The sequence below is a fragment of the Arctopsyche grandis genome, chromosome 4 (assembly GCF_051622035.1).
Source record: "Arctopsyche grandis isolate Sample6627 chromosome 4, ASM5162203v2, whole genome shotgun sequence".
Classification (NCBI taxonomy): domain Eukaryota; kingdom Metazoa; phylum Arthropoda; class Insecta; order Trichoptera; family Hydropsychidae; genus Arctopsyche; species Arctopsyche grandis.
In genome coordinates, this window is record NC_135358.1 from 12956931 (window position 1) to 12972274 (window position 15344).

At 32.0% G+C, this 15344-nt stretch overlaps 2 protein-coding genes across 5 annotated transcripts; one reads left to right on the forward strand and one right to left on the reverse strand.

Annotated features, from left to right (window-relative positions):
• Window positions 1-5190: 5190 nt before the first annotated feature.
• Window positions 5191-8292, reverse strand: Tim17b (Translocase of the inner mitochondrial membrane 17b). 2 transcript variants are annotated; one of them, XM_077429253.1, is made up of 5 exons: window positions 8052-8292; window positions 7560-7718; window positions 7308-7485; window positions 6684-7211; window positions 5191-5719 (listed from the first exon to the last, which is right to left on the reverse strand). In XM_077429253.1, the coding sequence occupies exons 2-4, from the start codon at window positions 7701-7703 to the stop codon at window positions 7042-7044; spliced, it is 492 nt and encodes a 163-aa protein (XP_077285379.1). In that variant the 5' UTR covers window positions 7704-7718; window positions 8052-8292; the 3' UTR covers window positions 5191-5719; window positions 6684-7041. The 2 variants fall into 2 exon arrangements, with proteins under 2 accessions (XP_077285379.1, XP_077285380.1); XM_077429254.1 differs by having other exon boundaries at window positions 7992-8079.
• A 467-nt stretch (window positions 8293-8759) lies between these two features.
• LOC143911269 (uncharacterized) lies at window positions 8760-12083 on the forward strand. 3 transcript variants are annotated; one of them, XM_077430102.1, is made up of 11 exons: window positions 8760-9007; window positions 9241-9501; window positions 9705-9815; window positions 9898-10008; window positions 10095-10205; window positions 10287-10397; window positions 10920-11021; window positions 11098-11229; window positions 11316-11480; window positions 11567-11704; window positions 11791-12080. In XM_077430102.1, the coding sequence occupies exons 2-11, from the start codon at window positions 9247-9249 to the stop codon at window positions 11866-11868; spliced, it is 1314 nt and encodes a 437-aa protein (XP_077286228.1). In that variant the 5' UTR covers window positions 8760-9007; window positions 9241-9246; the 3' UTR covers window positions 11869-12080. The 3 variants fall into 3 exon arrangements, with proteins under 3 accessions (XP_077286228.1, XP_077286229.1, XP_077286230.1); XM_077430103.1 differs by having other exon boundaries at window positions 8775-9007; window positions 10095-10196; window positions 11791-12083; XM_077430104.1 differs by lacking the exon at window positions 9705-9815 and having other exon boundaries at window positions 8895-9007; window positions 11791-12083.
• Window positions 12084-15344: the final 3261 nt, after the last annotated feature.

Sequence of the window (15344 nt, forward strand, 5' to 3'; positions counted from 1 at the left end):
AATAAATAAAATAAGTAGGGTGAAATTGATTATATTGAGTAATGAAATGTTTCGTGCTTTTCTAAGATAATGTGATGGGAGGAAATTGTAAACCAATGAAAACAGGGCGTAAATCTGTTTATGTATTGCGACTGTATTTTGTATAAGTTATACAGAGATCAAGCAGAGCAGCCGAGGAAAGGGGGGGAGTAAACAAAGAAACCACGCGTGCCTTTTGAGGTTAGCCACGCGTAGCTCCTTCTACCGAAGCCTTCTGGACGACAACTGAGACAGACCAGGCTTCCTCTGGCGCACACCGGACGGATACTGGAGCTGGTCTCCAAGTATCGTCACAACCCATCACCAGTGGCCGAGCTGGTGATTTCGGTGTCGAGAAAAACTACGTGTTTATGCCGAAGCTGTTGGCGCGCGACTGTCAGTCAGTCTGGGGCGGCCAGCACAAAAATATATCGGACAAATCGTGGGTCGTAAGGCCACGAAATCTCGAGATTTGACAATCTTATTTTCTGGAAATATTTGAATCTCGAGAATTCGAGATTTTCTTTTTTGTTTCGAATCTCGAGAATTCTCGAGAAAGTATGGGGGATGAACAAATGAGACGACTGGCATGTTAATGCACGTGTTTATTATATGACAGCTGAAGACAGAGTGGGTAGTGGCTCTCCGAACCCAGCCGGGTTGGTCCCCACTCGCAGAAAGGCAACCAAACTCGACCATGTCGTATAAGCGAGCCGCCACATCACTCCCCCCCCAGCATCAGCGATACCAAAATTACAAAGAAATAAATTTTACAAAAGAAAAAAATTATTGTTACACAAAGAGAAAAAAAAATTATTGAGTGGGGAGAAAAAAATTGTTGACGTGGGTCATCCGCTGTGTAGGTGTACCGCCCTGAATGGTCGGTACATTCGAGGGCGGTAACGTCGCTGGTAAGGACGGTGGCTGGTCCGATGGTCGCGCCGATGCGATGCGATGCTGCGGCGGCGCCGCTCTTCCGAGGCTGATGTCGGTTGGTGGGGCGGCGGGGGCGGCGGCGGCGGCAGGGGCATCGATGTGGTTGATGATACTCCGAGCTGGACTGTGAGTCGTTGTGGCTCATGGAGGTGTTGTAGCGCTACCGCCCGTCTCGGCGTGACGACGCTCGTGGGGACGGACGGGGCCTTGATGATGATGATGGTGCTGAGGTGGTGTATGTCTTGTGGTGCTGGATGACCGTTCTATGTGTAGTGGATCGCGCATGACTCCACATCCAGCTGTCAAGATCGTCGTCTCATTCGCTCCCCCATTTTTTTGCACCTGTCATCGACGTTGTGGCTGGACTCATGGCGATAGGTAGGTAGGTAGCCGTGTCTGCTCGTTTATTGTCACCCGCGGGCCGCGGCGTGCTGTGTTGATGGCGATGGGGGCGCGGCGGGTAGCTTTCCCGCCTGGCTCGGCGAGGCAGGGATGAGCGGCATGTTGAAATTGATCGAGGCTGCGTGGCTCGATGTCGGGGGTCACCAGTATGGGGGATGAACAAATGAGACGACTGGCATGTTAATGCACGTGTTTATTATATGACAGCTGAAGACAGAGTGAGTAGTGGCTCTCCGAACCCAGCCGGGTTGGTCCCCACTCGCAGGAAGGCAACCAAACTCGACCATGTCGTATAAGCGAGCCGCCACAAAAGTATAATTTTTTTTTTTTAATATAGTGAATTGATTTTTTAGCATATAAAATCGACAACATCAAAAGGACACAAACACTACATATGTATATCATATCAGGGGTTTATAACTTTATTAAAGACATGATGAAAGAAAGATATGGAGAGATACAATAGAACATTGAATAGAAAAGAAAGTAAAATTATATAAAAAAAAATTTATAAGAGAAGGCAGGAAAAGAAAATAAAAATATAAAAAAGTAATTTAAAATAGTAAAAAAAAACAATATGTAACAAAGAATTTAAAAAAATTCCCAGTTTCGCCACCCGGTTTTGCCCGTGTTTTTGTCACCGGACAAATAATAAAAATACTGAACATCTATGTATGCATATTAAAATACTGAATATACATTGATTAATATATAAGGAGCAAATACACGAATAAATAAATAATAAATCAAAAATCTTTGTTTTATGTGTGTTACAGTGGGGTCATATTGTCAGTGAAAATATATTTTCACTAGCGTTTTAGTGATATAATAACCGAATACTTTCCCACTAGTGACTAGTACGTACATGCACATATATGTAACTTTAAAATGGTGCGATTTCGTTGTGACATGTGTATATGTACTTATATGATGACCGGATAATAACTTACCAGACAAGTAATACAAATACTGACCATCTATACATATTACAATACTTCACAAAATGATTTACGAGTTAACAAGTATACAAATCAGTCAGTTTATTGAACAAAAACATGTAGTGATAAATTTAAAATATTCTTGATATTTTCGAGATTCTAATAAACGATTTCTCGAGATACGAGAATCTCGAATTTATCATTAATATTTTTTATAAAAATATTAATTATAATCGAATTTATAATTAATATTTTTATCATTTTACGATAGAATTTGAGCGCAAATATGTATAAGGAATCTTACACAAGACAAAAGTTCTCCTTCCGATCGTCGGATTTTGTTCAATTTTTTTTGTTAATTAAAATCACTATAAATAGTTTAATGTGAGTATCCAATAGTTTCGAAAAAATCAGCAGCATCGGCAGCAGCAGTCGCAGCATTTTTGAGATTTGTATGTAATAAAAGGCTCGTTTCCGGTTTATAAACCTTATTGATTATTTATTATTTATGTAATATTAATTGAAGGACTATATTTTTTCGATAAGAGTAGACATTTAATTAATAAGTCCAAAAAATAGTGTAAGTTCGAGCGTACAAGTTAATACAAGTTATAGATATAAAATTTCAGTTCGATACACGGTCTAGGATATATAATAATTCAAAGAAAAATAATGCTACTTCCGGCAGATTTGAAAATGAAAAGAAAAATTATAGCGCAACGATTAAAATTTTATTACGAATTAAAATTTTCAGTGTTTCAGTTTCAAAGATATTTAATGGTGTTTGAATTATCACTAAAATACACAGCCAAACACGCACATTTTTTAAAAACAATAAATACGTGCCAGTGATCGACTTCATCTATTAATAAAATATAAATTTTAAAATACAACTTAATATTTTATTTTGTTTTAAATAATCTTGAAATTATCAATGCAAAAGTGCCATCTATCCGTCAACGTAAAACAACCTTCATTCGACCAATTTGTATTTAGGTAAACTGCAGTTAGGTATATATGACATTAGGTATGGTCGTCGTTCGGTATGTTGATATTCGACCAACTCGCTTAGGTATACTCGAATTAGGTGAATTGCATTAGGCGAACTTACAGTGAATCAAACCTAACGACGAATTACAATGTGACGTCTTGTCTGAGCAATATTCGAACTACTCAAGTTAGCTTCGTTTGTTTTCTTTTAGTTATGAATACCGAAATATAATGTGATTAAATTTTTTTTTTGAATGTGCAGAATGTCGTCGGAACGAGATAGCCAGTTGTCCCAAGCCAGGGACACATTTCATACAATCATGCAGATATCCAGGTTACTGCAGACGGGCCTAGACGCTGAAACTCTCACGCTCTGTGTAAGATTATGTGAACTGGGAGTGGACGCAGCAGCTCTCGCCACGGTCATAAAAGACCTCCGACGTATGGCAGAATCTGAGCAAGTCAACGCTCAATTAGAATGAGCCTCATTCAAACCTTACAATTTTAAATCAATAAGAAATAAACTACATTTCAAATATTTATTCTTACACATGCAGTTTTATTACGTTTATGTTATTTTTTAATTATTATTTATTTCTGTATATGTATTTATATTAAGGTGACCATTTTTTTCAAATTCAAAACCATGACATTTTTTTCCAAAATCATATTATTAAACACTTCAATTACTTAAAACGAAGATTAAAGAATCATTTTCTTGAGTGCTCTTATAAAGTTCTTACAAGACTGGTTAAAATTATACGTGATTAGCAAACATTTTAAGATTTCAACGTTCAATTTCGTTTTATAATTGGACTATATACTGTTCATCAAAGTAAAAAATCCTTCGGCTGGTGCATTTGTGCCTGATAAATGGAAACAACATTTGTATAATTTTGAAGAAGACTTTGTATCTTTATCCATCTAGATAAAAAAATCTATTACATAAAAAAGTGTACTGGTTCTATCTCACGACTTACCAAAAAAACCAGTACTGTCCTTGGTAAAATCAGTACGAATGGTTACCTTAATTTATATATGAAAACCAGTAGTTTAGTTAAGTAGCACTAAATTATAAAACTCGACCAAACTTGAGGTTGTGTACATCGAGTTAAAGAATCAATTTGGCTAAAAAATATAATGTTAAAGAAAATTTATGAAATGGGTAAAAATATTAGATGAAGTTGTGGTAAAAGCATGCCTAATATTCAATTCAAGTCATGGCTAATTACTTGACAGTTTAACCAATTCGCTTCAGAAGTTGATCTAAAAGCTTCTTCCATTAACGCTTGAAATGTCTTATAAATATTCTAGCAAAAAAGCGACATCCACATTAACTATTTTTGAATTATGGTCCGTCCAAACTAGACAAACTCGAACACAAAACTTTTTTTTAAATTACATTGTATCGTTAGCACTTGTTTACTGCTTGGATTTTCATTATTTAAAATTTAAATTCACATTAAATATTATATAAAAATACAAAATACCATAACATGTATGATTTTTATTTTTAGCCTTAGTGGTTCATAAGATATTTCTCCTATTTTCTCCAGACTGCAGGTGTAAAATAGTTGAAAACCACTGTTCTTAACCACTTGGTTGCGACCGTTCTGGTCTTTGGATTTTATTTAAAATTGATCGCATCAATTTCCATGAATGAAATGGGTGATTGAGGGTATTGGACATTAGTGATTAGATTTCAGATGTATGTATAAAGAGTTCTTAAAATATTAAAAACAGAAGATTGAATAATAGTAACAAGATTATAAAATTTCTATGGAGATAATTAATCAATACAAGTATAATGGTACTCTTCTTCCATTGTTTCTTGTTGTAGCATACTTCCACTATGTTCTATTCATTGATATCCTTTATTTACAGGATTATTCATAAACAAATCTTTACGTATAATTCAAATTGTAACTATATTTATTCGAGTAAATATAACATTTTTTAACCAGTAATTATATAACCAATCTAGCCAGTTATATTGTACAAATAAAAATAACAAATTGACAGACGAATTAGTTTGTTCATGCACAAACTATTCGGCATATGTTTAAGTATTCTCAATCGTTTTTCCCAACCTCCATTCTCTGTATGCGTACCCTGGGTTGCAATATTTTAAAAATCAGCGAAAATGGGAATAATCGTAACGGTGTAATGCGGTTTTCATAGAATTTTCCATTTTTGAATACTTTTTTTTAGCGTTTTGAGAGTTAAAACTTTCATGCGACACCTGGTAGAAGTTTTGACTGTTAGCATGTTAAATAAAACCTGTTCATGAATGAACAAATTAGTATGTTCATGAACGAACCGGAATAAACACTTGGACTGTAACATATGTACAAACCCAAACTACGTAGTCTTTAGACAAGCGAAGCTGTCTTTCAGGTTCGTTTTAGCTTATTATCTTTCTATTTATCTTAACCCTTTGGCTGCTACGAGGTTTTTCAATGTCCAAGCGAAAAATGCTAACATTTGTAATTATTTTGAAAAAAATTAATATAATATTTTTTTTTACATACTTACTTCGCCGAACACTCGTAATTTTTATAATACTTTATATACATTTTTAAGAAGCAGTCGTGGACTCGTGCTCTCTCTTTCTGTCTTGCTTTTACATGCGTGCGTGCGAAAGAGATACCTACATATATACACTAAATAAGTTTTGACGATTGTTTTCCGAGGCTTTATTCTTTTCAATAATCTATTTTTAGATATCGATGTATCCTTACAACATGCGATATATTCGAAACAGTTAGCGGTCTCTCTCTCTTTCTTTCTTGGTTTTAATTGTGTACGTATGAGCGAGACACACAAGGATGCGAAGTTTCTAATAATCAAATAATTTTTCAACATGTATCATAAACATTTTGTATGCATTTCAGTTGCATTTGATTGATTGCATGAATTCGTGACGTCTCGTGACCTATATAATTGAAAGCGGATTTCTATTGTTTTTTGCCATTTATTTTAACTCTGCAAAATGATATCGGACAGTGAAAGTGATGAAAGCGAAATAATAGCTCCTCGCCGAGGAACTCGACAAATCAGCAGCTCTACTGATTCTGAAAATGAATTTATCGATAATAATCAATTCCCAAGTAATAACTCCTTATATGACATTGACAACGAACCCGAAATTTACTTTGATGATGAACCCGAAATTGAAGAGCTTTTATTTAAAAAATTGATAAATATTTATAAAGCTCGATTGAAAAATAAATATAAATACGTATATAAAAAAAATGTTTCGTGCCACTGATGCGCTGGTGGCTCAAAGAAAGTATCGAAATACGACAATTAATGACGTCAACAACGATCGTCGTAGCAATCTTCGCCGATTTCAAAACAACGATTTATCGTTGTTGTAGCAGTCAAAGGGTTAAAAACCCCAATAAAATAATTAAACTACGTCTCCACTTTAATGTATTAAAAAAAAATCAGTTTTCTATTTTTAATTTAAGTCAAATTTACCTTCAGTAAGGCCAATATATCCAAATGAATACTCATTGTATAAGTCAGGAAAAAAATAACTAACAAATATCACTGATATAATATATTTAGATAGTTTGTTACTAAGGAATTATACACATATTTGAAATTTTGTGATCAAAAAGTAACGTTTGTTGAAAAACAATACTCGACACCATACACATTTGTTCACACAACGAATCACAATATTGTATTAATGTATATTGCGATTTAACTTAAATATCAACTAAAAATGTCTATGTTATTTTATTTGTATCTAATTTTGAGAAGCAAGCCCTGGTGCACCGAGAGCTGAAGGATCTTCGAATATGGGAGCTTGTGGACTAAATTGCTCAGCAGTTATTCTTGATAACATTATTCCAACGCCTTCAATTAGAGCTAACAATACACCACCAACGACAGCACTGCCTAACATGGCTGGTGCACCTAGAAAATAATTAAATTAAAAATCTATAAATAACCACTTAGAAATAAATAGGTACATCAGTTAGTCATTTAAGAAGAAAGTGTATAATAGATAACCATTTCGAGCTGCTAGAACGCCGCCAGTTATAGCACCGCTCATTATGGAGTTCCAGGGATCTTCCTTTTTTCTTATGTGTACCAATGTGCAATCGACTGTTGAGAATACTCCACCCCAGACACCGAAATTTCCAGCAATGATGGGAGATCTATGTTTTATGGCAGTTAAACTGCCAACCTATTAAAAACAAACAATAGCTCATGATGTGTTTTCAATATGAGATTTGCAATACACTTCTTAGTGAAATTTACCAATCTTTTGTTGAATCCGGATGGAGCATTACGAAAGCCTTTGATGGAATGGAAAATGCCTCCGCCAATTGCTCCCATCAAAAAGGCGCCGCCACAGTCATCGAGTATTCTCCACGGGCACGGTTCTCGTGCGTACTCATCCATCTCTTGTCAGTATTTCTGAGATAGACAAATGAGACAACTTTAAGGTTATGTGCGCAGATCAATAAAACAATGCGCTAAATATCATGCGAATCTATCAAAAAGAATGCTATGGACAAGCGATGGTTAAATTAATAAATTACTAACGGATATGCGTGATAAAGGTCTTAAAATGGATAAAATAAAGAACTATTTTTTTTTTATCTTTGGGAATGAATTTTATATGAATCTTAGTTGAAGACAAATGATAATTTCATAACTACAATTTTCATAAAATACTACGAGTAATACCTTTCTTTTTAGTCTTATAAAACTTAAAATATGATTGATTTGACAGTTGCTAAAACTTACATCAGAAGAACGTGAGCAAAAGTGACAGCAATCAAATGACCGACGAACTAAAGGTAAAAATTCACGACCATTATCCTTTTCTTTCAATAATTACACGCACACGTCACAAAAAAATTGCGATCACGCACACGTCACAAAAATCTCGATCACGGAACATGTGGCACCCAAAAACTCCATCAATCGAATATTGTACTAACGAGAACTCGAGTGCCAGATATTCCGTATTCGCGATTTTTGTGGCAACGATTGTGGTGCGCGCGATCGGCAATTTGCGGAATAATCCGTTTACCGATATCAATATTATACAATTTAATATTAAAATATGATACATTCATCATATTCCTTTTAATATAAAATATTTCCTGTAAGACATGGTGTAGAATAAAAAATAGAGCAATTTGAAATTTTCAAAACAATGACTAAAAAAGTTATAATATTAACTTTCATAACTTTTCAAATCTAAGTGTGACTGTTATAATGAGTTTGATCTATATTTATGTAACAGAGTATTTAGCAATTTTATATACAAATATTTTCGTATTTAAATACATTTGCAGTACGTAACAATGAAAATAAAAATCTGTAAGGGAAATATTTATTATGCGTTCTTCATTTTATTACAATTACTAGAATTAAATATTACATGTGAACTAAAAATGTAATTCACCTATGACAAACTATTGATTTTTTTAATAATTTTTATGTTTTAGACATGTATTTTATGATGTCAATGAACTGACAAACGTTATGAAGTTGATTAATTTTTGAATTCATATTAATATCCAGTGGATTTAAGTAAATTTTTCCTCGGTTTCGTCGACATCAGATACGCGTGTAATGCCCAACCAATACTCTAAATTTAGATGAACCATACGCTCCAGTCCAGAAATAGTCATTTTTACATGCGCCACATGACTCTGCAGTAACAATTGTAATATTTCATCCAGAGAATCATAGTAAGTGTGCTACTTATCCTTTTAAAAAGTACTGTTAGTGAATTGTGACAATTTTGTGCATAAATATATGATATTTTGTTAAATCCAATACACGAAGTGTCAAACTTTGGTATCATATGCTTTATTTATTTTACTCCATATTAATGGTATTGAGTAATACAACCACTGTTGTATTAAAATTCACTAATAATGTTATGATTCACTTGTTTATTTTTTTAAATTACGATTTTTAGTTTAATATGGCCGAGATGAATGGAAACCAAGCAAATGTAGCACAACTTGATATTGCTAATGCAATGAATGCTCAAAATGAAAAAGCAATAAGCACAAATAAAACTAGTGAGGCCATTGTTGACAGTCCACCAGTTAATAATAATGCTGAAAATGTATCTACTACTCCGTTGGCATCTAAAGCGAATGGTAACATCCTGGTTCTCAGCGAAAATATAACGATTGATTCTGATACTCCAGTTGCTCGAATCAAAGAAATTGAGGTATAAATCTATTAACTACTAATGCAAAATATTTAGATGTTTCAAGTGTATATGATTTGAAACATTTATACATATTTAATTTTTGATAACGGTGCGGTTTCATATTAATCCATTACTTATTTGAAATTATTTAATGATGCATATGTATTAGTGCTATTTCTAATATATCATTTTATGAAATTTAAAATTTGATTCATGAATAGAATCCATCGGTTTCCAATAATGATATTGTAAGTACTGATCAGCAGATGGAAAATTTATTGGAAAATGTAAAAATACCGGTTTCTGAAGAAGAACCTAAATTAACAACGCAGGTTTTATATTAAAATCATTACATTTATGCTTCAATTGTTGATGGAATGAAACTTATTTTTTTCAAATTTTATTTGTAAACAGAATCAGTCGATTCCCAATGATAGCAGTAAAAATATTGATCAACAGGCGATTGTTTTACCAGAAAATGTAGAAATTTGTGTACCAGGGGAAGAGGCTAAACTTGTCAGCCAGGTTTCGTTTCAAGAAATTAAAACTTATATGTAGTTTCATTTTTGATTGAAAATTTACTGTTTAACATTTCATGTATTTCTGAACAGAATCAGTCGATTAGTATCGATAGCAGTATAAATACTGAACAACAGGAAAATGTTTTACCAGAAAATGTAGAAATCAGTGTATCCAAGGAAGAGGCTAAACTTGTCAGCGAGGTTTTATTTTAAGCATTTAAAATATATATGTAGCTTCATATTGATTGGAAATTAATTGTCTAAAATTTTATTTGTGAGCAGAATCAATCGATTCCTAACAATAGCAGTATAAATTCTGAGCCTCAGGCGAATAGTTTGCTGGAAAATGTAGATATGCCTGTACCCAAAGATGAGTCTAAATTCATAAGCCAGGTTTTGTGTTAAAAATTTAAAATTTATGAGTTCACCGTTGATAATAAAATAACTAATACGTAATGAAATATGTAAGCATTTACTAATAAATATAACATGTCGTTTTGATATGATATTAATCATTAATCAGTTATACATATATGGACGATTTTACATGGAAAATTAAAATGATTATATGTACTTGGAAAATCAAAATAATTATACATGGAAAATCGAAATGAATAGACATAATATTATGTATATAAGACTTTAAATAGCTAATCAATATTATACACCAATCCCCCGATTTACATAAGAAGAAAATATGTATGTAAATTCAACGAAAATGAAAATGTTGATAAATCAATTCTATGTCGATTGAGTTCTTGGCTTTGTACATAGATTGAATTGATTTTTGGCATCTATAAAGCTAGGGATTGGTGTTTGATATTTAATTTTCTGTGTTATGCGTGAGATTTTGTTATCAGTATTGCACCTTTTTATTAAATAATTGAAATACTTAATTTAATTCTTATATATTAGGAAGAATGGGCAAAAAGAGAAAGTGCACTGCTAGAAAAAATTTCAATGATGGAAAAAGTTCAAGATATTAACAGTAACAAAGGCTTACAGTTACAGTTGCAAGTAAGGCATATTTCACATGTATGTATGTAAGTAAGTAAGGAAAAGTCTGGTGATAAAAAACACTAATTTGTATTAGGTTAAATCCGAGGAAAACGAAATACTCAAAGCAAAGGTAATTAATCTGGAAACTGAACTGAGCGCTGTTTTAAAGAAACCAAACGCGAAAAACAAAGATATTGTCTCCAAAATTAAAAAGCAACATGACGAGGTAATAAATATTAATTTACATTACCTATTATACATATATGAAATTATTTTTTCTCCAAAACAATTTTGTAATTATGATTTGTGAAGCTTTTGACGAAAGCGAGAGGGATGATATTTGATAAAACGAAAATGATCAAGAACCAAGAGTTACAAATTGAGGCTCTTACTTCACAAGTATCTTCTTTGAAAGATGTTATACGCATAACCAAAGATCTTTTGGGTATTAGAAATTTAGAGGTTACGCATTTACAGGTCAGTATGATTGTATAATAATATCTGAAGTTTTTGAGTTGTCAATTTTATTAAAATCAATATTATTATTGAACACTATATAATAGGAGAGGTTGGAAATTATGGATCTGAAGATTCAATCCGAAAAGGAAAGACATGCATTGATGGCAAAGAAGATAGAGACAGGAACAAAACTTAACGAAACCTTGAAAACAGAATATCAAACTCAACTGTACCTGTTTAGGGTTAGATTTTATAATATGTATTTATTCGTTAAACGAACGTTGCAATTATAGTATTCTATAACATGAAGGCTTTATTTTTTGTTTAGGATTTGAAATCTAAATATGAAGAAAAATTCAAAGCACTGGAAAACAGCGGTAACCAACCCAGCAGCAGTAAAGAATGACACGCAATTATTTAATTTGTCATTATATATGTATTGCATTTACTGATACGATATTTATTGGTGTAAAACGACTATAAGTTTATTACGATTTTGAAATTATTATTTTATATATGCAATGGTTTATTATAATACTATAATTTGTTTGTAATGCCTGTTAAAATATAGATACATATATGTATAAGTTAACAATTAAAGATATTTAACTATACTTTTTTAAAGAATTTTTCTTTGTAACATACATACATAGATATATAATACACATAGATGGGCCCTGACGCGTGATTTTGGTCAGAGATCTTGTCGTCACTAACTGAGGGGTGCGGGGGGTTTAACTAGCGGGGAAGTTGGGAAAAAAAAGGTTTTTTCCCTACGATGCAGCGGTCGGCGTTTTTTTCACTTTCCCGCTAGTTAAATCCCCCGCACCCCTCAGTTAGTGACGACAAGATCTCCGCAATCGACCTTTCCTACTTAGAAGCTAACTACCTACTGAGAGAAAGTGTGCATGCGCCAAAAGGGAGACCAGTATAAAGCGTGAGGGCGGATCTATGTATTATACATCTATATACATACCTACATACATATGTGATGATATGGAAATTTCTATATTCGAATATTGTATCATACCTATTTATTACATCTACATTTGAAAATTGAACTACAGAACGCACTTGAAAACACACGAATTATTATGATTCACTTAACTAAAATACACCCCTTTAATTAGTTGAAGATATGCTTCAAAGGTAAGCCAAAACTACAGTTAATAAAAGTGGAAGAAAGAAAACTTGAGTAACCAAATTTGGTGATTTTTCAAAACTCGTTCTGAGATATTGTTCATGTTTATTAGGTCGAATCGTTGAATGTTATCCGTAGTGCAAATAACGTATTTTTATATGATTAAATTAATGTGTATGTATGTGATATATTTTGTAGTTTTTCTTGGATCGCGACTCAAACAAAAAAAAAAAAGTAGAAACCTTATAATACATAGGTTGATAATGCTTAGTTACTATATTAAAATTTACAGTTTTATCATATTGTACAATTTATGCTTATTGCCTACATATATACATATGTATGTACATGCTATTAAACATTTAAAGCATATTAATGAATTGTATTGGTCCATAACTGTCTATTTCAGAACATAACGTTCATTTCTGTAGTTAATCTTCGTTTAATATTATTAAAAAATACTTCTGGGCAAAATGGGATTCAATTTTATTTTATTCATTGGAATTATATATATTTATAAAATATAAAGCAAAACCTCACCATTTTATCGATAGTGAATGTTCACCGAAGTAGGAAAATATAACTGAGATAAATCAAGTCTGAAATATACATATAATGGTTTTAACTGAAAATCTGGCACTGATGTATAAGATAAGGTAGGTAACAAAGCAAACATAAAATGTTATAATTTTTATTTATAACCGGGAGTTCCTAAGCTTTGGCTCATGGACCAGAATATCTGGATGCTTATTGTCTAACCCACAAACAAATCTCAAATCGTAAAAATCTATAATGAATTGAAAGTGATAAATATAAATTTCAAGAATAGATGAAATATCTCAATCCTATCACCTGTATGTAATATTCACATTTTATTTTTACTACTGATCTTGGCTCATGCCGAAGAAAGTTGATATGGTTAGTATTTTACGACGTCAAGTCTAATGTGCGAAATTTGAAATATTTTTGTTTTAGCGATGATTATATCAAATTAGTTTACACTGTTAGAATTTTAGATTTTTAATTTTTCATTATTAGATTTACATATATTGTTAATTTAAATTTTTTTTTTGGCAAAATAAATATATTTTATAAAGAGATTAATTCGACAATAATCGGTTTACAAAAAAGAGGGGCTGAAAACGAGACTGGTACAAGTGACATTTTAAAAAAAAGCTGGTTTAAGTGCTAAAATAATAGCATTTCATATATGCTATTATTTTAGCACTTAAACCAGATTTTTTTTTAAATGTCACTTGTACCAGTCTGGTTTTCAGCCCGTCAAATGAAGCTATATAAAATTTGCAAATGTAGATATTTAAGTTTGACTACTTAGTTTTCAGTAATTTAACTTATGTACTTATACGCAAGTTACACGTGTAATTCTAAGTATAAATATGGATGTGTTTCCGCTGAAATAAGACATAATGAATCGGTGAGAACCAGATAATTATATACATATGTATATAATACATATTAAAGTTTTTTGTCTTAACGAACGAAAGAGTAACTTTTAGTTCGTATCGCATAAAACAAGTGTGTACCAAACACGAATATTTTACTAGAAGCTACAACAAGCGTCCCAATCGAATATACGAATATATTCGCCTCTTTTTTCAATATTCATAAATTCGAATATTATTCATTCTTTGATAACCTCTTTTTACTTTTACTTATTTCAAAATTGTATTAAAAGTAAAATTTTCTAATTGTATATACTAAATCCATCACTACCACAAATTTGTGTTACTACTGTGTACTTATGCATACTTATTATTTAATATTCTACAATGAATATTTTACTGCTGTAATCTTTGTGTATATTCCAATACAATGATATTATTTAAGCGATACTACATATATTGGCTCGAATAAAAAGCAATTCTGATTATAAGCCCACTTTTTGAAATTGCTATATTAAAAAATATAATTTATTGTTCATATAAAGCGACTCCCTATTTTCATGTCGGTTTTTTGATACAATAAATTATGTTTTTACAAAACATCATTTATTGTTACTACGTATGTACATTTAAAAAGATAAACAATAAAAATATTATTTTATACGTACTACATATTTATTTTTTTCTTCTCTTTTTTATTTATTTTTACATATGTAGATATTAACCAGGAAGGCCTGACAGGTAGACCCCAATGCGCTTTCCTAGATAATTAATTACAAACATTGCTGCATTTTTATTACATAAATTAATGCATTTCGAGAGGCTGAAGAGCACTAAATTAACAATTAATTAATTAATCCATTGAGACATCTATGGATTTAGACTTGTACATAAATCAAATTTAGATTGACAGCGGGTAGGATGATTTTTGCCGATTTGAGGAACCGTTTCAACAATGAAAATCAGACAAATTGACAAACTCTGGTAAGAAACAATCGATTTGGAGTCACAAATATCCAAGTCTAACCAGCAGTATTAAAAATTAGCACGGGATCGAAACCAGTAATCTCTCGATGCTAAACGCAACCAACCACTGAGCCATACTGCTGGCTGACATATGTGTGTACATTTACCAAAAAGCTTTCTTAAAAGATTTAATAATCCAGAATGATATTTATATTAATAATATACGTTTTAAATTACTCTTTTGGGATATGTAATATACAATATGTGATATAATATATGAAGTAATATAATTAAATTAATATTAATATTGTATTCTGAAAGGTATTAAAGATTTTTAGATAAAATTAGCGAAGTCTAGGTAAGGAACAGCTT

What these genes read in the sequence shown, in the direction of transcription:
- Tim17b (XM_077429253.1), bottom strand. Translation starts at nt 7,703, where the DNA reads ATGGATGAGTACGCACGAGAACCGTGCCCGTGGAGAATACTCGATGAC. An exon ending in CCGGATTCAACAAAAGATTG is followed by an intron (nt 7,486 to 7,559) that starts GTAAATTTCACT and finishes TGTTTTTAATAG; the next exon opens with GTTGGCAGTTTAACTGCCAT. An exon ending in CGTTCTAGCAGCTCGAAATG is followed by an intron (nt 7,212 to 7,307) that starts GTTATCTATTAT and finishes ATTATTTTCTAG; the next exon opens with GTGCACCAGCCATGTTAGGC.
- LOC143911269 (XM_077430102.1), top strand. Translation starts at nt 9,247, where the DNA reads ATGGCCGAGATGAATGGAAACCAAGCAAATGTAGCACAACTTGATATT. An exon ending in CTCGAATCAAAGAAATTGAG is followed by an intron (nt 9,502 to 9,704) that starts GTATAAATCTAT and finishes ATTCATGAATAG; the next exon opens with AATCCATCGGTTTCCAATAA. An exon ending in AGTCTAAATTCATAAGCCAG is followed by an intron (nt 10,398 to 10,919) that starts GTTTTGTGTTAA and finishes CTTATATATTAG; the next exon opens with GAAGAATGGGCAAAAAGAGA.